Source organism: Mastigoproctus giganteus, chromosome 7 (assembly GCF_048544385.1).
Source record: "Mastigoproctus giganteus isolate SK-2022 chromosome 7, ASM4854438v1, whole genome shotgun sequence".
Taxonomy (NCBI): domain Eukaryota; kingdom Metazoa; phylum Arthropoda; class Arachnida; order Uropygi; family Thelyphonidae; genus Mastigoproctus; species Mastigoproctus giganteus.
This window is the reverse complement of record NC_143581.1, coordinates 170051148-170073272: the sequence shown is the minus strand read 5'-3', so window position 1 is coordinate 170073272 and position 22125 is coordinate 170051148. Positions and strand designations below refer to the sequence as shown.

Here is a 22125-nt window from a genome sequence, read left to right as displayed (position 1 = left end):
CAAATTATATTGAATACACTGTTCTCTGCACTACTGATAACATAAAATTTATAAAACATAATTTTATTTTATAATAAAATTTATAATAAACTCATAATACAATTATAATATAATTTAATAATTAAATGAATGACTATCAGAGTGAACAGTGTAACTCTTAATGTTGGCCTGCCTAAACAGGCTAGCTATAATATGTTTATTAAAAAACATCATAGTATCTAACAAGCACTGCATAAGTGAATGGTGGGAGAGCCATTCCAAGGTCATTATTGTTTTTGTAAAGAATGGGTCACATACCTTTCTGCAAGTTTCTGAAAGGTGTACGGTCCAGGTTAACTGTGGCTGTCGTGGACGTGTACAAAATCATGTTTTTAATTTTTCACTATTCCACACTCTCATTGTGAGTTTCTGTTTTGCAATGTGTTCCACCTGGCAGGCACCTCTGCCATCTTAGTAATGATTTCTATGTACACAACACAACACTCTCCACACTTTTTTTGTGGTACATAAAGTTATATGCTGGCACAATACCATGATTTTTGTGAATTATGGATTAAATTCCTCCTTCCTCAATGATGTCCTAACTTACAGTAGGGCCTCCAGTCTTCCTAACATGGTGTACAGAGCATCTGAAAGTTACTACAAAACTTTTATGCCAATTTTATCGAATATCAGATTGTTTGCTAAACCTTATATGAAAGTTCCATTTAATTTGTTGTACACTGTTTCTTCTGTGCAAAAAATACTTGTACTCTTTCTCCACCCTGGATGCTGCTATTTTTGTTTACACTAGGGTAACACCAGAGATCAGTCAATAAAATTTAAGCATTTGGCTTTCACTCTGTTTTTAAGCGTATTAGTATATATGTATAATGAACCTATTGTCTTAGCCATGTCCATCTGTCTGCATGTAACAACTCAACTACCAGTGAACAAATTTTAATCCAATTTTATATTTTTTGCCTTTAAAAAAATTTGTCACACCATTCCAACTTTCATTAAAATCAGACCAACAGAAATCTCACAATTATTACATATACATATTTTACCCCCCACATCCTTATATAATAACTAGACTCTCTGGAAAGATTTTCATGAAATTTTACATTGAGACCATTTAAAATGATTTATAGAGCTATCCCAAATTTAATTAAAATTAGACCAATAGAAATTCTACAATAATTATTTATTGTTTGTCAGTCCGTCCATCCTTCCATTTGTCAATGCTAACTTAAATTGTCATTTTTCAGCACATCTACATGATTTTTCTACATCATGTTGCAGTAGCATACCTTGCTTATTGTCATTAACCACTCTGCCAATCTTTGTGTCATTAAACCTGATATGCCTTCATCAATGTTATTAATTAATATAAAAAAACAACAACAGACCCTGCCCTGAACACTGGTGGACTCCACTAATAACATTAGTCAGCAAAGAGCCATGTCCATTGATTACCACTCTCTGTCTTCTCCCACTCAACTATCACTTTCTCCACAGCAGCAGTAACTTGCCTTTAATGCCACAGTGATCCATTTTGAACAGCAGTCTTTTATATGCTACAGTATCAAAAGCTTTTCTGAAATTTAAATATATGATGTCAATTTTATTTTTTCTTCTAGTTTTTTGTTACTGCATTATAGTAGCCAACCAATTTGGTCAGACAAGATTTGTCCTTAACAAATCCATACTGTTTGTTTGTTGTTTGTTATTTGGTTTTTAGGAGCATTAGCAACTAAGGCCATATTGCTCCGGGATATGCGGTGGTCATTCCCTTGACCTTTCCGCATCCTCCGTATTTGGTGGTGACGGGCTCGAACCCCGGTCTAATCAAGAAGTGTGTGCTACGCACTGCTGCTCCTTCCCACCTGGCTACGGAGGCGCCTAAATCCATACTGTGACTACAGTATAACTGCAATCCTGTCTGGATGGTACTGCAGTACTTCTTTAACCAGTGACTCCAATATTTCCCCTGGAACAGAAGTTAAGCTAACAGGTCTGTAATTACTCATGTCACTCTTTGATCCACCTTTGTGAATTGGAAACACATTTGCACATCTCCAGTTCACAGGGACCTCTCCTGAATCTAAAGATGCTCTCATAATTATGGCTAAGGATTTGCTTGCCTCCTTTTCTGCCATCTTTAATATGATTGGTCAGATCCCATCCATTCCAGGTGCCTTTTTTATATTTAGCTTCAACTTCACTTCCGCTTAGTTATCACAAAATCATTTAGCTCCCTGTTAAGAGTTTGATATACTTCTGGCATCCCAGAAGTATCATCAACAGTTAATCCATTCATATCCAGTGGACCAATGTGATTCAACCCTTTCCTTGTACACAACCAATATTACATCATAACTTACAAAATCTTTGGCCCAATTTACAAATAAGCTAAAGAATGTGACTAAGACTATTAAAACTATTTAATTAACATATTAAATTGTCTTCAATAAGTAAAAAAGGACAACTTTTTAAAAACCTATCTGTTTCCAAGATCTCAAAATTATTTGACTGTGCAGTTCATAGCCTGAAACCTGAAGTTGATATATGTGACATGATTAAATATAACAGAAGGATACTACAAGTTAAGTTTCTTGACCTTGGTGATAACAAGGAAGTGTGGCAAGAGTTCACAAAATTTCTGAAACTTTTTGTACATGATTCCCTCCTTTCCAGTGAGTGAGGAAGGGAATCAGGGAGAAAAAAAAGAACTGTCCTTGTCAACAATAAATGTACATTCTGTTTATCAACAGCTGAACTCCTTTTGATGTGGGAGATTTTTTTTTTTTTTTTTTTTTAAATTAGAATCACCAAATTAGAAAAAAAGAAAAGGTATACAAATATATTTGTTTGCTAACTCTTCATGTTAGTGAGTAAATTTAAATTAAAAATGTATTTTATTATTCACAGTTTTCTTTTAAAAACTTTTTAAAAAGAAAAACATTTTACAAAAATTGCAACAGTCCTGTTTATTAAAAGAACTTTAGATTTATGTTGGCAGTCTGAGCATCGCTGTAAGTTATAAGAAGAAATCTGGCTATACAAAAGCTTTTTTTTTTCTTTTTTTTTTTATAATGATGTAAATAAATTATTGGGTATTCTTCTGCCTCTCCATTTTCTTTTGCATGCTCTTTATCTCTAAACCACATAGAAGGGAAGTTTCTTAATAATTTCTGCAAGAAGAGTAGAAAAATATTCACAAAACATGGATGTCCAAGCAGAACTCCAACATGCAAGTAAAACCTGGATAATTAATGTATAATCATGGACAAATCAACTGATATTTGTGTGAATTTTGAAACAATCATTCAGTAAATGCAAATATAATATACAGATTCAACAAATCTCTTAAGTTATACCTTGTACAAGATGCATCCTTCAATCCAAGAATATAAGCAGCTGATGATAAAGCTATAATATCTGACTGCCCATTTTGTGACAAAGCATGAAATGTTATTCCTGCATGCTGAAGTATAAAATCAAGTCTTCTGGCTATTAAAAAAAATGTGAGATTCATATACAAAAAAAAAATTTAAATATCAATTATGATTACTGAAAATTCTTTAAAATAAGTAATTTTATGTTATTACAATTACAGTAATTGTTCCAATTTTTTCAGACTTAATTAGCATAAACATAAATTTTTATTTTATTATAACATTTGAAAATTATATGGCAAGAATGTACTACTTATTACAATACTACTTATTACAATTTATCCTCCTTGACAGTATAGTAGTTTCATCAGTCATCACTAATTTGAAGAGAGCTTAATGCATATGAAATGTTTTGATGTGCCAAGAAAAACTGAAATATTGCCACATTCTGCTTATTCCCCTCCCCCCCAACTTGAACCCTTGGATTTCTTCAAAATTCCTGTCCTGAAGTCTTTTTTTTGTGAAAAACACTTTGCTGCTGATGATAAGGTGATTTCTGCTGCCGAATCATGGTTTAAAGGACAGTTAGAAGACTTCTACAAAACTGGGCTGCAGAAGTGTATTGAGAGGAGGCAAACAAAAATGTGTTATTTTGTCTGGTGTAAAAGTATAATACATGTTAATTGTTTCAACCCAAGACAGGACTGGATGAGAATTGTAACTCAAAGTTAATAACACCTGTAATATGCTCAAAGGGTCGGAATATATCATAAAGCAATGGTATTGGCAAGTTCTGATGTAATCCAAGGCTAACCCTACAGCATTCAGCTCTGCAATGTATATATTGCATTCAGGGAGAATCTGCTTAGATATAATGGAGTATTAGACTTTATCCAGTTCTTAAGGGTAAAGTCACATGTAGGAATGTGAGCATGCCAAGATGGAAGTGTTTGGGCAACCCTGTCTACTATGATACGCAAGTCTTGGAATTACCAAAAGTACGATTGGCAGTCTGATGGGCATTGTTAAAATTTTCCCATCGTGGCCTAAAAACAGATGTCCACACAGAATGGTCTGGCAGAGATTTCAGTTTTAAAACATACATTAGCAACAACTGCTTCCATTGAAACAATAACAGAGGTTCATTTGCTTCCATGTATAGGCTCTGCAGCTGAGATGTTCAAAATGCTCCAGTAGCAATACAGATAGCCTGATGATGGATGGAGTCCAGCCATCAAAGTATGCTATTTATTTCTGGCTGACGCATATATCTGGGACCTGTAATCTAGTTTATATCATACGAGCGCACGATAGATGTGCAACAAGGTGAATCAGTTCGCACTCAAAGATGTAGAGGAGAGAGGATGGAGAATGTTCAGCCCTTTCACGCACTTTGTACAGAGTTGACAGATATATTCTAAAAAAGGTAAACTTATTATCATACACAAGTCCCAAGAATTTTGTGTCTAATACTAGCAGAATAGCATTTTGTCAAAGCCTCAGTTAAGGTTCAGGATGAAGACTAGACTTACAACAAAAATGCATGAGAGTGATCTTTTGCGGTGAAAACCTGAATCCATTAGCCAGTGCCCAGGAGTTAATGCAATCAATGGCTTGTTGCAGTTGTCTTTCAATTTCCTTATGTTGCATGACTGAGAAAATATGTAAAAATCATCAACATAGAGGGCACTATTTAAAGTTGGAGGAAGTTGTTATACACAGTTTATTCTGCACAACAGAATAAATATTCTGTTCTAACAGAATATTCTGTTATAACAAAATTATACAGAATAAATATTCTGTTCTAACAGAATATTCTGTTATAACAAAATTATACAGAATAAATATTCTGTTATACAGAATATTTATTCAAGAGCAGTTTCTGAATGACAGTGTAGGTGATCCATAGATTTTGACGAAAGGCGCTAAATCATTTCATAATGGATGCTATCTGGTTCACAGCACTTGCCTTAGAGAGAGTTAGAGCTCTTTTTAGCTCATGCAAGGTGAATGGCCCATTTAGGGATCAATGCCCTTTAATGTGAAATTAAGTGCTTGTTTTTCACTTTTATGTTTTGCAACTAGAAACTCTGGAGAATAAGACAATATTGCAGAGACATTAGAAAACATATCCCCAAGAGAATTAGTTACTGCAGTCGGCTTTGCAACAACAGTGCATCCATTATATTCTAGAATCAGTAAAGGGTGAAAATGTATATTTTCCCTTATTTTCTGTATTTTATCCCAGACCACACTAGTACTGGAAAACTAGGTAACAGACGATGTGAAACAGACCCAAGATTCCTTTTGACTTTGACAGTACACATAGCATGCTTTGTTTTCAGCCATTTTTGTTGCTGCACATTCTGCATTCCACCATGGTTTGGAAAAGGTGGAAACTGGGTGGATGTTTTCAGAATGGCAATTGCAACTGCATGAAAAATATTTTTTCTGTGATGTGCATCACTGCATCATTGATAGGCTCCTGAATGAATGTGGTGAAGTCAAACTCTGCCAGATGGTGAAAGGCATTCCAATCAGCCTGATCAATCTTCTTCCACCATGGTAACCTAAAAGAAAGGCAGTCTCCCACTAATGAAGGTGGTTATCACAGGGAAGTGATCACTTTCATATGGGTTCTCCTCCACCTTCCAAATAAGTGAAGAGAGAGAAGGGGAGCAGACAGACAGATCAATGTTAGGTGTTAGTTGCCAAAATTAAAAGGGACAGGTTACTGTCAGTGAGCATATGTTCTATGACACATCCTCTTCCATTAATGATGGCACTATCCCAGAGGGTGGTATGTCCATTGAAATCCTCAAGGAGTAGGACAGGGGAGGACAGCTGCACAATAAAATCATCAAGGTCTGTCTCCTAGACGTCAGTTCCAGGTGGCAAATAAATTGAACAGACTGTTAATTAGAGAAACCCTAGCATAAGGGTGAACTGCGGATAGCAACTCCTCCATGGGAAGGTCCATCCCCAGTTTGTCTTTATGTACCATGGCAGCATTACAGATGGAAGACTTTTCATTTGGCTTCAAATGTCTTCTACAAGCAAAAGCACACTGGCTCATGCTTTTGCAGGAGGGCCTTAATGTCATCACTATTTCGCCGGAATCCACGACAATTCCACTGTACGAATTTAGCCATTATTTTGACTTGGTGGATCGCCTGGTAGTCTTCTGAAGTGCTCAGGGCTTACTTTCCCCAGTCATGGATTTAACTTTTTGGGGAAGTATGGATTCTATCATGTGACTATTCCTTCCTCTGCAAAGGGTTCCAAGACCATTTTTGGTCTTGGAACATTTTTTCTGGTCCATTTTTTCTTGAACACTAGAGGTATTTTGCATTTTTTGTTCTTTTCTCTAGCTTCTCTAGTTATTTCTTTTGTTAGCATTAAAGGTACTGATATGGGAGTGGATGCTGAATAAGTAGCATGTGATGAGAGTTAATGACTTTTGCTGGAACAGTCATTTCTGTTTGGGTTCCAATGCAACATCTCCCTTCTAAGCGTAGATAGATTTATTCATGGTTTTTTTTCAAATCCGCTTTTCTTGCCTCCTGATATAATATGTTCAACCCTGCATTAAATCTTTGAATTTCTTTTTCTTCTTTTCACCTCTGCAATGCTCGTGAGTAAGCCAAGCGCTCTCTTTGACAGTTAATGCAGGTGGATTTAGCGATGGAACACGATGTAGTTTTGTGGTCCTTTGCAGCACACAAATAGATTAGAATCCCTTCAAGACATGAGGAATTTCTATGCGATTTTTTTTGACAAACCATGGCCAAGTTAGTCACTTTCAGATGACGGTTGCATGGCTTTTTCCTCCTAAAAACTTGAAAGACAGAATATGTGTAATTTGTTGACATCATAGACTGATACCTCACAGCCTAATGTGCCTTGACTTTAATTATAGACATGTTCTCCCACTTAATCTTCCCCATCAGTAATTTCTCAAGTTTCCTTAATCAGGCATACCTATAAATATGAGCATACATTTCTCAAAATGAAATACTGGCAGACAACCTCCAAAATATTTAAGTCAAAACAAGTATTTTGACAGTTAACAACACCTTTGAGAAAAATTTAAGTCCAAAGTAACACTATGACATTTCATTTCTTCATTTCTTGAATTATTATGTAATCATTTCATATGTGATAATCTATAATATTTCTATTACAATTTATGTTAACTGTAATTTTCAAATGTAATGTTATATTTATAACAAACAAATTTATAACTTATTTATAATATAAGTATTGTTTATGAATGTCCAGTGAACTTTGGTCTAAGCCTTTGCATGTCAACAAGGAACATTTCTTGTTAAAATAAGAAGTAGTGGTTAAAATATCCAATATCCAGAAATATCACTTATCCAAAACACCACATTCAGAAATATCACTTATCCAAAAAAACACATAAGACACTGACAAATCTGGATAAACAACCTTCTACAATATGTGTATATACACCATACAACCAAAAGTATCCAGACACACACAGATAGTTACAAATGAGGTCTTTTAATTCAAAAACCCAATACATGGTTGGGTCACATTTGGCCTGTGACAGTCAGCCTCCTAAGCACACTTTTCACAAACTTCAGGTAGTTGCTGGCTGGAATGTTTCCATTCTCTCAGCAAAGCAACTGCCAGAGCCAGTTTGGAAGAAGAACATTTAGGTCACAGACTAATCCTGCATTAAAGTTGTCTCCTAGGTGCTCCTCACTGGGATTGTAGCCCATGCTCTGAACAGGCTAGTCAAACTTTAATGTCCCAGTTCACAAACTAGTCTTGTATAACCCTTACTGTATGACAAGGAGTGCTATCATGCTGATAGGCCTCATTTTCACAAATACTCCCACAGTAAAGGTAAAATATAATTGTCCAGAATGTCCAAGTAGGTGATGGACTCCATAGTTTCAGGCTCTACCAACAACAGACCAAGTACAAACCATCAACAAAAACAGCACCCAAACCATCAGACAACCTGCACCAAACTTTATCACTGACACAAACTTCACCGAGAGGAAATGCTCTAAAGGTAATGTACATTGTTATACATCCACTGATCCATGTTTACTAAATGTTATGATGTTAAAAACACAACCTCAATAGCTGAATTACCCCTATCAGAGTAGTGTTTAGGTAAACATGCTTTGTAAAAAGGATAGGTGGAACAGGGCCAGAGTATGTCTTGCCAGGGGCAAAGGTTGATGACGTTGTAGAGCGGATATCATCTTTTAAGGGCACAAAAGGTGATATAGTTGTACACGTAGGAACTAATGATATTAAGAGTAGGAGACCAGCGGAATTACTTAATAAGTACAGGTCACTGTTGAAAAAAAAGCCTTGAATTAGGGTTGAATTTGAAAGTGTCTGCAATTCTGTCCAGACACGATAGGGGGGAGTATATGATGAGAGCCCTGTCGATCAATTCGGCCCTGGAGAGATTGTGCAAGGCTCAAGGGGTAGAATTTTTTTCAGCCTGGTTTGTACTTGTTAACAGGAGAGACTGCTTCTACAGGGATGGGATACACTTAAATGGAAAGGGTGCAAGAATGTTTGCTGATGCTATCGAGGCAGTGTTAGGTGGGTCGGAAAACTGCTAGATTGGGGGGATACAAGGACTAATAGATTAACAGTAGCCACTGGCAGAGGTGAAAGTGATTCTTGCACTGCTTCTATTGGAATGAGCCGCAGCCTGGAAAATAGGATGCAGGATATTTCAGAGACTGCTGGGAATCATTGGGGTACAAGTAAACACATGGGTTGTGTTAGGGTAGCTAAGAAAAAGAACAGGTGCATGTATACTTGCGTGTACACCAATGCTAGGAGTTTAGTAAATAAATTTGATGAATTTGAGGTATTGCTCAAAACATCAAAGGCAGATACTATGGGGATTTCAGAGATGTAGTGTCACACAGATATAAGGAATGCAGAACTGGAATTTGGGGAGTACAATGTCTACAGTAGGGATAGACAGGATAGGAAGGGAGGAGGGGGTTATGCTATTAGTTAAGAAATACATAAAATCCAAGGAAGTGAAGCCAGTCGACATTGCTGGACAGTGTAGTGTCGAGTCAGTTTGGTGTGACATAAGCATAGGGAGATCAAAATTGAGAGTAGGAGTGTGCTATAGGTCTAATGAGTATAATAAGCAATTGTACAGGGAAATAGAGTGGGCCAGTAAATCAGAGAGTCTTATAATGGGGGATTTTAATTTCCCAGATATTGACTGGAATTTGGGGGATGGTCACTCACACACTAGCAAGGCTTTTGTGGATTTATTGGATGATTGTTTTCTACATCAGCATGTTCGGGAGGCAACTAGAGGGAGTAATACTCTTGATTTGATTATCAGTAGTGATTCTTCATGCATTAAGAATCTGTAGGTAAATGAACCACTAGGTGGCAGTGATCACAGTGTGCTGAAGTGGGATTTACTCAAAGAGGTAACTACCATTAGAGGTAAAGGGAAGGGTTATTGCTTTCGTAAAGGCAACTACGATGGACTGAGACAGTATTTAAATTCTATACAGTGGGACCACCTGATGATGTTACCAACAGCAAATTCAAAACGGGAAGCATTCAAAGAACTTACCTTGGAAGCTACTAGGCTTTACATACCAACTTAGAAATATTGTTCAAGGTTTAGGCCTAAGTGGATGTCAGATGAACTAATGAGACATATGGCAGAGAAGAAAAATGCATGGGATACATACAAATTAACATGTGACACACAAGCCTATGATAGATACAAGTTGATCTGTAACCAAGTTACAAAGGAGGTTAGGCAGGCGAAGGCAGATTACGAGAAATCTTTGGCAAGGAATGCAAAGAAAAACAGCAAAGAGTTCTTTACTTATCTAAACTCTAGAAGGAAAGGGATGAATCAGATTGGTTCACTTGATATCGATGGGTCAACTGATGATCCTGCTCAGGTAGCTAACAAACTAAATGAATATTTTGCATCGACATTCACACATGAGGAGTTATTCAGCGAGGGGATGCCAGAAGTGTATTCAACTCTGGCAGTAAGCTAGAGAATCTTGTAATAACTGAGAGTAAAGTGGTGGAGAAATTGTTGAAGATAAACACAAGAAAGGCAGCACCTGGGGGTGGATGGGATCTATCCAGTTATATTAAAGGAGGCAGCAAAGGAAGTAAGCAAACCCTTAGCCATAATTATGAGAGCTTCCTTGGACTCAGGAGAGGTACCCACAGACTGGAGATGTGCAAATGTGACCCTGTTGCGCATGGAAGACTACTGTACAAATTGGAGCAGAATGGTATTAAGGATAAGTTGCTACAATGGATAAAAGGATGGTTAAGTGGGAGAAGACAGAGGGTGGTAATCAATGGGTGCTGCTCTTCATGGACTAATGTTATTAGTGGAGTCCCACAGGGTTCGGTGTTGGGTCCACTGTTGTTTAGTGTATTTATCAATGATATTGATGAAGGTATATCAGGCTTAATGTCGAAGTTTGCAGATGACACAAAGGTTGGCAGGGTTGTTAATGACAGTAATGGCAGTGTGCTACTGCAACAGGATCTAGATAATTTGGGCAGATGGGCTAAGAAGTGGCAACTGAAGTTTAACCTTGACAAATGCAAAGTACTGCATATGGGTAGAAGTAACCCCAGAGAAACGTACCAACTGTGTGGTACTACACTTAAGGTGGTAGAAAATGAAAAAGACCTGGGAGTAATTGTGCAGTCAGATATGAAGTTTTCTGAGCAATGCAGACAGGCTGCTAGGGCAGGTCATGGGGTTTTGTCAATGATATATAGGAATTTTGCTAGCAGGGAAAAGGAGGTGATTGTCCCTCTGTATAAGGCAATGGTCAGGCCTCGCCTTGAGTACTGCGTACAGGTCTGGAGGCCTCATTTTAGGAAGGATGTAGATTTGCTTGAGCATGTACAGAGAAGAGCAACACGATTGGAGAGGGGAATGAAGGGATCCTCTTACCAAGAGAGGCTTCAGTTCTGCAAATTGCAGTGGCTGGAGACTAGGCACCTGCGCGGTGATCTGATTGAGGTCTATAAGGCCTTGAATGGGTTGAGCACGCTGAATTCTGATGGGATCCTTCCACTTGTTCAGATCACGAACCTACGGGGACATAAGTTCAAATTAAGAAAGGACAGATGTAGAATAGATGTGCGGAAATTTGCCTTTAGCCAGCGGGTGGTTAATTGCTGGAACACACTTCCATCTGTCGTAGTGAAAGTTGATAGGTTAAATAAATTTAAGGAGGAACTGGACAGGCATTTGGAGGGAATGGTGTGATTTTTTTTTTTTTTTTTGGCTGATGCTGCATAAGATCCTACACTTGCTTTCTTGCATCATGTGCCACTACTACTACTACCCCAATTCACAAAGGAGGATCAAAGGCTCACACAAGTAATTATAGACCTGTGAGTTTAATTTCTGTTCCAGGAAAATTAATGGAGGCACTGGTTAAAGAAGCACTGCAGGATCATCTAGACAAGACTTCAGTTATAGCTCAGACACAGCATGGTTTTGTTAAGAGGAAGTCTTGCCTGACCAATTTGATTGGATACCATGATGCAGGGAATAACTTTGATATTATATACTTGGATCTTAGAAAGGCTTTTGATACTGTTGCACATGGAAGACTGCTGCACAAATTGGAGCAGTGTGGCATTGGAGGCAAATTGCTGCTATGGATAAAGGGGTGGTTGAGGGGGAGAAGACAGAGAGTGGTAATCAATGGACACTGCTCATCGTGGACTAATGTTATTAGTGGAGTCCCTCAGGGTTCAGTATTGGGTCCATTATTGTTTTCTGTATTTATAAATAATATTGATGATGGTACATCAAGCTTAATGTCCAAGTTTGCAGACGATACGAAGGTTGGCAGGGTTGTCAAGGACACTATGCTTCTGCAACAGGATCTAGAAAGGTTGAGCAGATGGGCTGAGAGGTGGGAAATGAAGTTTAACTTTGACAAATGTAAAGTACTACATATGGGAAACAGCAACCCCAGAGCAATGTATCAACTCTGTGGTACTACACTGACAGTGGTAGAGAATGAAAGGGACCTGGGGGTGGTTGTGCAGGCAGATATGAAGTTTTCTGAGCAATGCAGACGGGCTGCAATAGTAGCTCGTGGTCTATTGTCGATGATATATAGGAATTTTTCTAGCAGCGATAGGGAGGTGATTATTCCCTTGTATAAGGCAATGGTCAGGCCACACCTAGAGTACTGTATACAGGTCTGGAGGCTTCATTTCAAGAAGGATGTAGAGATGCTGGAACGAGTACAGAGAAGGGCAACAAGATTAGTGAATGGAACAAAGGGGTGCTCTTACGAAGAAAGGCTTAAGTTTTGCAAATTACAGTGTCTGGAGACTAGGCACCAGCGAGGTGATCTGACAGAGGTGTATAAAGCCTTGAATGGTTTGAGCATGCTCAATGCTGATGGGATTCTTGCTCTTGCTCAGAATAATCACCTGAGAGGACATAAATTCAAATTGAGGAAAGACAGTTGTAGGATAGATGTGTGGAAATTTGCCTTTAGCCAGCGGGTGGTTGGTTGGTGGAACAGACTTCCATCCCTTGTCGTTGAAGTTGATAGCCTAAATAAGTTTAAGGCTCAGCTGGACAGGTATTTCGAACGAACAGAGGGGTGAAGTGGAAGTGGTTATTTTTTATTTATTTATTTATTTTTATTATTTTTTTTTTTTTGGCTGATGCTGCATAAGCTTGCCTTCTTGCATCAAATGCCTATACTAATGCTAAACTAGTTTTTATAATTCCAATTTTATTTTCTTACCACACCTGTACAAAATTCTTTTATCAAATTGCAACACCTTTTCCAGTAAAAAAATTTTTAGTACAAAGCCAAAAACTTTACTTACCTTCAGTGCTATATTCTGATGTTTTAACCATGTAATCTTTAACAATTTCAACAGTATCCTTCTCTGTTCCCTCACTGAAGCACATTACATTATATAAGTTTTCAAAAGACTCTCCATCAATTTCAAAAAAAGGAATTTCACCATCTCCATAAACCTTTTTTAGCCAATTCTGAACCTATATGCAAAAGTAAATACTTGAGATTTCACTCTATCATATAATAAAAACTAAACATTGAATATGTACAGGTTCTACTATGTTATATACATCACACAGTCATATACAAACGGGCTGCTATTTTGCAAGATTTTGATAAGCTATATATCCCAGATGAATAGAGACATCCCCAAACTTTGTGAAAAAGGCATCGTAGACACAATAAATTAATAAAACTCAAGGCAGTTATAATGAAAATGATCTATGGGAAATTGTACTGTCTGATACGAAGCTATCTGACAGGTGCATATAAGTTTCTAAAACAGGTGATGGGGTTGCTGCACAAATGAACATTCATCAACTTCACAGATTTAGATAGCTCATTTCAGGTAGAACACATATCTGTTGGAAATGGTGCATAGAAGAGGTACAAGATTTGTTGGTAGTAAAAATGGGTAGCAACCATGTATGCTTCCCAAGAAAGACTGAAGTTCTGTAAATTGCTACATCTGGAAACTAGGCATCTGGATGTAACATAATTAAAAAAAGTGTTTAAGGGTTACACAAACCAAATGGTGATGGCATCTTTACTCTTTCTCAGATGGTGTGCACATGCACACGCAAGTGCACACACACACACCTTAAATGTAAATTGAGAAAGGAAGGTTGCAGAACAAGTTAAAAATTACCTTCAGGCAGAAAGTAACTAATTGGTAGAATAAACTTCCACTTCCCCTGGTATCGTGAAAGAAGGAAGCCTGAATAAATTATTGGAAGAATTTAACAAACAAACTGGATAGCAGTTATTTATTAATTTATATTTTTTTTGGCTGTTCCTGTATAAACTTTCTTCCTTGTATCATTTTATCAATACTAATACTAAAAGTAATAGTAAAAATATGCAAATACAGTAATGAAATATATTGATACTAATCATATTAGTACAATATAATTTTTTTTTTATTGAAATAAAGCTTTATTTATTTATTTATTTTTATAAATATCAGTTTAATTTGTTGTACTGGAGTAATGACGAAGTTTTGTGCAATTAATGCCCCCACAATCTATTTGGCCCTTCGTCAGTGAGTGGGTAGGTACCCAAGTGATGCAATGATGGCAAAAACAGTTATGAAGTATAACTCCACAATATGAGAGATGCCTGATGGTGTATGATGTATTTAGACTAAGGCGCATTTAGGGCTAGAGCCTCAAGCTGCGAACAAATTTAGACTATGTATATAAAGTGCTTAGCATCATAATACACAGCCATTTCTGAATAAACAGAAAATTTTTAAGGTGGCATCGTTTTAGGTTATATCTCATATTGTGAATGCCTTCACAACGAGTTGCCATGATATTGCACTACTTCGAATAAGTAACGCTTCGCCTAAGGAGAAGACTAGTGTTACTTATTCTCAGATTCTCAGACGAAGGGCCAAATAGCCCTGAAACAGTGCTGTCTGGGTGGTGGTACCTATCTGAGAATAAGTAACACTAGTCTTCTCCTTAGGTGAAGCGTTACTTATTCGAAGTAGTGCAATATCATGGCAACTCGTTGTGAAGGCATTCACAATATGAGATATAACCTAAAACGATGCCACCTTAAAAATTTTCTGTTTATTCAGAAATGGCTGTGTATTATGATGCTAAGCACTTTATATACATAGTCTAAATTTGTTCGCAGCTTGAGGCTCTAGCCCTAAATGCGCCTTAGTCTAAATGCCCCCACAATCTTAAATTTGGCAGATAGCATTAGTAGAGGCATATGATGGAAGAAAGCAAGCTTACGCAGCATCAGCCAAAAAAAAAAAAAAAACTGCTCCGATTTCACCCCTCTGTTCTTTCCAAATACCTGTCCAGCTCAGCCTTAAATTTATTTAGGCTATCAACTTCCACAACAAATGATGGAAGTCTGTTCCACCAATCAACTACCCGCTGGCTAAAAGCAAACTTCCGCACATCTATCCTACAACTGTCTTTCCTCAATTTCAATTTATTTTTTTTTTTTTTTTTTTTTATGAGAACCCCAAACACGAGAGGTATTAGAACCTATAGTACTTAGTACCGTGCTTGGGTTGGAGGTTGAGAAGACGAAAGAAGATATTTGTTGACATTGGACTTGAACTTCTGTAGATTGTAATTTTCAGGAAATACGCATGAAGGAAGGTTGTTCCAGAAAACGGCAGTTGAATGAATAAATGAGGAAGATGAAAAGTTGGTTCTGTGGGTTTGAAGTTGGACAGTAAATGGATGTTGGCTGGTGGCAGCATGTGTTCAGACTGTTTTGAAAGAGAGAGCGGGAATTATAGAAGCCAATTCAGAAGAACAGCGCCCATGGAAATATCTGTAGAAGAGGCATGCAGCAGAAACAGTACGTCTATGAGAAAGCAAGTGGAGAGACTCTGTTAGAGATGAATCATTAATTAACCTATCTGCCCTCTTCTGAATGGAATCAAGAAGCCTGAGAGAGGTTTTGGGGGCACCACCCCAAATGTGGGAACAATATTCCATGGCAGGGCGGATTTGCGATTTATACAGAGTGAGCAGCTGTTTGGAAGAAAAGTAACGCCGAGAGCGAAAGAGAAAACCAAGTTTTTTAGATGCAGAGGAAGCAATATTTGTAATGTGCTTGTGCCAAGAGAGATTAGAAGTCAGGGTAATCACCAAAAGAGATATATCCTTTTGCCTAGAAATTGGAGTGTCACTAAAGATAAGCATAGGAGCAGAAGAATCCTTTTTGCGAGATATAAGACAAGACTGAGTTTTAGAAGGGTTGAAATCAACTAAGTTGTCTTTGCCCCACTGGAGAATTACCTGAAGATCGGCATTTAAGGAATTGGTAGCAGATTTTCGAGAAGTTGAAGCTGATTGAGCAGGGCAAGGTTTCTCAAAATGGAAAGTTGAATGCAATGTGCTATCATCGGCAAAACTATGGATAGGATTTCCAGTCAATGGAAGAAGGTCATTGATATACAAGAGGAAAAGAGTGGGGGAAAGAACTGAACCTTGGGGGACACCGGCATTAGTGGAGAAGTTAGAAGACAGAGAGCCATCTACCATCACCCTCAGTGAGCGATCAGAGAGAAAACTGGATAACCAATTACTAAAAACAGTTGGTAAACCATAAGATGGAAGCTTGTTTAGAAGACCTTTATGCCAAACACGATCGAAAGCCTTTGAGATGTCAAGAGCAACAACTTGTGTTTCACCGAACCTTTCCATTGAAGTAGTCCATAAATGGGTAATATAAGCCAGAATATCACCAGTGGATCGACACTGACGGAATCCATACTGGCGATCGTTGATCAGATGGAAGGTTTCTAGGTAGTTTAAGAGTTGGCGGTTAATTGATTTCTCCATTACTTTAGAAAGAGTAGAAGTAATTGCAATGGGACGATAATTGGATGGGAGGGATTTGTCACCCTTTTTAGGAACTGGCTGGATATGAGCAAATTTCCAAGCAGAAGGAAAAACAACTTTGGAATAAGAAAGTGAAAAAAGGCGGCAAAGAATAGGAGTAAGTTCAGGAGCACAGATTTTGAGAACAAGTGGAGAAATACCATCAGGACCTGGAGCTTTCTTAGCATCAAGATTCATCAAAATCCTTCTGATATCCTTTTGACGGAAGACCACAGGAGGCATTGATTGGACCGTGTTGGGAATGGTGGGAGGTGTTTAACCAAGATCATTAATACATGAGCTGGAAGAAAAATGGGATGCTAACAGGTCAGCTTTATCCTTGGCTGAAGTGACAGCAGAACCATCAGGTTTGGACAGAGGTGGAAGCAGAGATGGGCAAAAGTTGCGGCCAATAGCTTTGGCAAGAGACCAGAATGCTCGGCTACCATTAGGGCAAGAAGCAAGTTTTCTACTCTTAGCCTGTTCAAACTCTAGTTTGGACCGATTAATAACTGCTTTACAATTGTTGCGAGCTTTGGTGTAGGCAGAAAATGAAACTGAAGAATTAGAAACAAGCCAATTACGATATGCAACATTCTTCTCTTGAACAGCCTTAGCACATTTATTGGAAAACCAAGGTTTAGATAAAGGACGAGATTTTAAAGTGGAGTGTGGGATAAAGGATTCCATTCCTGCAAGAATAATTTCACTGACACGATCTGAGCAAACGTTGACATCAGGAGTTTTGAAACAGTAATCCGACCAAGGAAAAGAAGAAAAGAAGTCTCGCGGGTCATCCCATTTTGCATTCTTGTAATGCCAAACAACACGAGGTTGGGAATAGCCATGAGATAAAGGTTCCATTGGAGAAGAGACAATCACCAAGTTGTGATCTGAAGTGCCTAAAGGACCTCTCATTTCGACCGTGTACTTAGAAGGGTTGTTTGTGAGAAAAAGATCAAGCGTATTGGCTGTATGATTCGGATTGTCCGGTATTCTTGTAGGTAAATGAACAATCTGTGCTAGGTCATTAGTAATTGCAAAAGCCTCAGCATCTCGACCTGCTGGGTCGGTGTGACTAGAAAAACGGAAGCCAGCTGGAGTTGTGAACATTAAAATCACCAAGGAAAATTACCTCACTGTTAGGAAAGTTGGACTGGAGAAAGTCAAGTTGCAACGAGAGGAAGTCAAAGAGCTCCAAGTGATTAGTGGAGTTGGGAGAACGGTAGAGACAACAGATGAATTTGACACAATGAGGTAGAGAGATTTTAAGCCAGAGAAGATCAAAGAGAGGAGATTCCAAATTGCCAAGTCTCTGACAGGGAATATCAGAACGGACATATGCACAAGTACCACCTTTGAGGCGAAAGGAATCATACAGCGAATAATTTGGGCATCTGAGATGAGCAGTAGTTGAATCAACCGATAACTGAGATTCTGTCAGAAAAAATGTACATGGGGTTTGGCAGACTGCAAGTGGAAATGGACATCGTTGAGATTAGAATTGAGACCACGTATATTTGTGAAATGAATTAGGAAATCCTTGGGAGGTTTAGATCTTTTCGCAGATAAGCTTGTTCTATTAGTTTGACAATTCATGGTGTATTCAATAGTAAGAAAAAGTGGGTGGGACATGCTGTATGAAGTAATGAAATTTTTGGATATGGCGTACATGTGGTAAGAATATACCCAGATCCTTGACATAACGTGGCCTCGACAATGCTCCCCGCATACACACTACTCGGACTCCCTCCAGTCACTATCTGGCAGAGTAGAGGTAGCAAGATTATACACTAGCTGATCCGGAAGCCTCCTAGAGAGTTACCAATAGGTTCGGTCCGGTGTACTAACTAGCGGCCGGCCTGCGAAAACCGTTTTAGAGCTGTACCCTCGAAATGTAAGGAATATTGGATCTCGCCACGACGTTCATCATACGTTGGTTCACACCTGGGTGGTCACCCACCATGTGCTTGTGCATGGAGGTTATACCCAGGATTACTAACAGTCCCACCATCGTGAAGGTGCAAGCAGAGGATTTGGCTGTCACAGACCGTCCGGACTTCGCCGAAATTGGGTCCACTTGACTTGAGTGTCACCCGAATATCAGTTCCATCAGCGTTTTAGACTCCCAGGTAGCAAGTACAGCTTGTCTGGCATATCTGAGAGAATGTCTGTGACAACCTCAAGGACCAAATGCCCTCTCAGGTGTTTATTCTGGGCAAGAGGAAGAATCCCATCAGCACTGAGTATGCTCAAACTATTCAAGGCTTGATACACGTCAATCAGATCTCCTCACAGGTGCCTAGTCTCCAGATACTGTAATCTGCAAAACTTAAGCCTTTCTTCGCAAGAGCAACCCTTCATTCCATTCACTAATCTTGTTGCCCTTCTCTGTACTCATTCCAACAGCTCAACATCCTTCTTAAAATGAGGCCTCCAGACCTGTATACAGTACTCAAGGTGTGGCCTGACCATTGCCTTATACAAGGGGATAATCATCCCCTTATCCTTGCTAGAAAAATTCCTGTATATCATTGACAAGACACCATCAGCTACTCTTGCAGACCATCTGCACTACTCAGAAAACTTCATATCTGCCTGCCAAGAAGAAACAGTCTTGGGAGCACCTGGTCTCCACGACTGGAAACAGCACCCCCTGGGGAGTTGTGTATCGCATTGTTACGAACAAGCTCCCCAGGGGTGAGGTCATCTCCTCTACAGTCACCCCGCAGGGCACCACAACCCTCACATGGGAAGAGTCAGTAAACAACATCTTGGACACCCTGTTCCCGCTAAACACAGATCCTCAATCCAGCCAGCAACAAGAAATCTGTACTGAAAACGCATCCTACAGCACCACTTCTATAGAACCGCCTTTCAACTTAGATGAATTGAAACTTTCCATTGGCAAAACAAAAAACAAAAAAAGCCCAGGGTTAGACTTCATTGAAGCAGAAGTAATTAAGAAGCTTGCAGAGACGCAATCAAATCTCCTTCTCAGCCTGTACGACCATTGTCTGGAAGTTGGACTCTTCCCAGATGACTGGAAAGAGGCCAATCTACGCCTCATTTTGAAGAACCCAAGTAAACCACCAGAGCAGCCAAGGTCATACAGACCCATAGCACTCCTTCCCATTTTAAGCAAAATATTTGAACGTCTTCTCTTATCCAGACTGGAAAAACACTATAAAAATGCAAATCTCCAGTCTCCAAACCAGTTTGGCTTTCGGGCAGGCCGTTCAGCAGAAGATGCTCTTCGGCAGCTCACGGATTCTGTCAAAAATTCAGCCACCAAATACTTCTTAGTAATATCAGTGGATTTCGCTGGGGCCTTTGACTTGCTCTGGTGGCCAAGTATACTACGAAGACTCAGAGAAGCTAGCGTTCCAGCAAATCTTTACAGCTGCATACAGGACTATCTTCACAACAGAAGTGTTACAGTCAGAAATGCCTATCGACAAGTCTCCAGAAATGTCTACAGAGGATGCCCCCAGGGCTCTGTTCTTGGTTCTTTCCTATGGAATGTGGTCATGGACGAGTTCCTGAACCTAGACCTGGGAGATGTTTCCACCCAAGCCTTCGCAGACGACTTGATACTGACAGTCACTGGAAACTCCAGAGCTTCCCTGGAAACAACAGCCAACGGAGCCCTTACAAAGCTAGAAAAATGGGCCAGCCTCCATAAACTCCATATATCCACTGAGAAAACTACTTCAATTCTACTCAGAGGAACCCTTCAAATAAGCAGGCCGCCGCAGATTAAAATTGCTGGTAGAACTATCAAACTGACAACTGAGATGAAGTACCTTGGGGTAATTCTCGACCCCAAGCTCACGTTTTACCCGCATATAGACTACCTTCATCGCAAAGTCAGGAACTACACGGCAATGGTAGTGAGGATCAGCAGGTCTGACTGGGGCCTGAATCGCCGCTCGCTGCACATGCTATACAAAGCTGTATTCATTCCCACTATAACCTACTGTGCAGGTGTCTGGTTTCATCGTGCACTCATTGTTCGTAACCAAAGGAAGCTCACCTCCATCCAGCGTAATATCCTTCTCACTATCACTCGTGCCTGCTGCACAGTAAGCAACCCAGCGCTCCAAGTCTTGGCAGGAGTTCTCCCTCTGGACCTGCAGATAATTCGCAAAGGTGTGCACTACCGGCTCGCAAAGGGACTCCCTACCACCGTCCTGGATTTCACTACAAACCCAGCAAACACCATCAAAGAAGAAAAAAAACGCCTTGCAGTCTACCTTCTTAACGCCTGGCAAAACAGATGGAATACCACCCCCAAAGGTTCCATTACTAAAAAATTCTTACCTGAAATAGCCCAGATCTACCCTAAAGCTCCATCATGGTACAGTCCAGGGTTATATACCACTTTCCTGATTACAGGCCATGGATCTATAAATTACAAACTTGCCTCTATGAACATCGTGGATGATCCTCGCTGTCTTTGTGGTGAAAACGAAGACTGGGATCACCTATTCTATGTTTGCCCGCTCTACGAGGACCTGCGAACGTTGCTCATATCAAAAATACATGCCCTGCCTCGAGGAAATGAACATTTTCTGATCAATGAGGAAGACAAGTACCACGCTTTTTCTGCCTTCGCCCATGATCTCTTCACCAGAAGAAGATCACTGGTACAACGTCCTGGAACTGATGCACATTGATGAACACTCTTTCTCATATACTGAGCATCTTCACCTAGATTGTGACCACTTCTAGCTACTGGACTTGACACTCAGGTCGCTTGAATTGTTTCATCCGTGTCTCTCTTGATACGTGATTGCCTTCCCACCCTCTCGAGGGGCCTCTTCTTCCACTTCCGCTTAGGTGAGAAAATTCCCACCCAACCTGTGGAGGATGCCTTCCCTTGCATCCTCCGTCGCTCTGTCTATACCTCCTTTCCTTTACCCTCTCCAGTACATCCTGTACTCCCTGTACCCTATTATTTTATTTTATATATATATACAGTCTGTCCTCGTATAGCACGATAGTTGCGTTCCTAGAAACCCTCGTGCAATGCAAAATCGTGCAATATAAACAACAGCCCCTATGGGAAAAGTAGGGTTAGGTGCCGACCACCCAAGATTGAACACACATTTGGAACCAAAACATTACCAAACACAATAAATAATCGGGTAATTTTAATCGTTATAAAATATTTACATATTTTATAACGATTAAAATACGTAATAAAAATAATATTATATTATAATAAAGTATTTTTAGTATTTTTTAATACTAAAAAGTATTTTTACGGATAAAATAGTATTTTATTCGTAAAAAATTTAT

General features: G+C 39.1%; 1 protein-coding gene across 2 annotated transcripts in view; it reads right to left on the bottom strand.

The window, feature by feature from the left end:
- Positions 1–22125, bottom strand: part of LOC150083328 (HAUS augmin-like complex subunit 1) — a 188490-nt gene that overhangs the window by 153328 nt on the left and 13037 nt on the right. For both annotated transcript variants that reach the window (XM_090377185.1, XM_090377186.1), the window contains exons 2-3: positions 13269–13443; positions 3363–3495 (exon numbers count right to left, since the gene is read on the bottom strand). In XM_090377185.1, the coding sequence (XP_090233311.1) occupies positions 3363–3495; positions 13269–13443 (308 nt within the window). The remainder of the gene's footprint in view (positions 1–3362; positions 3496–13268; positions 13444–22125) is intronic.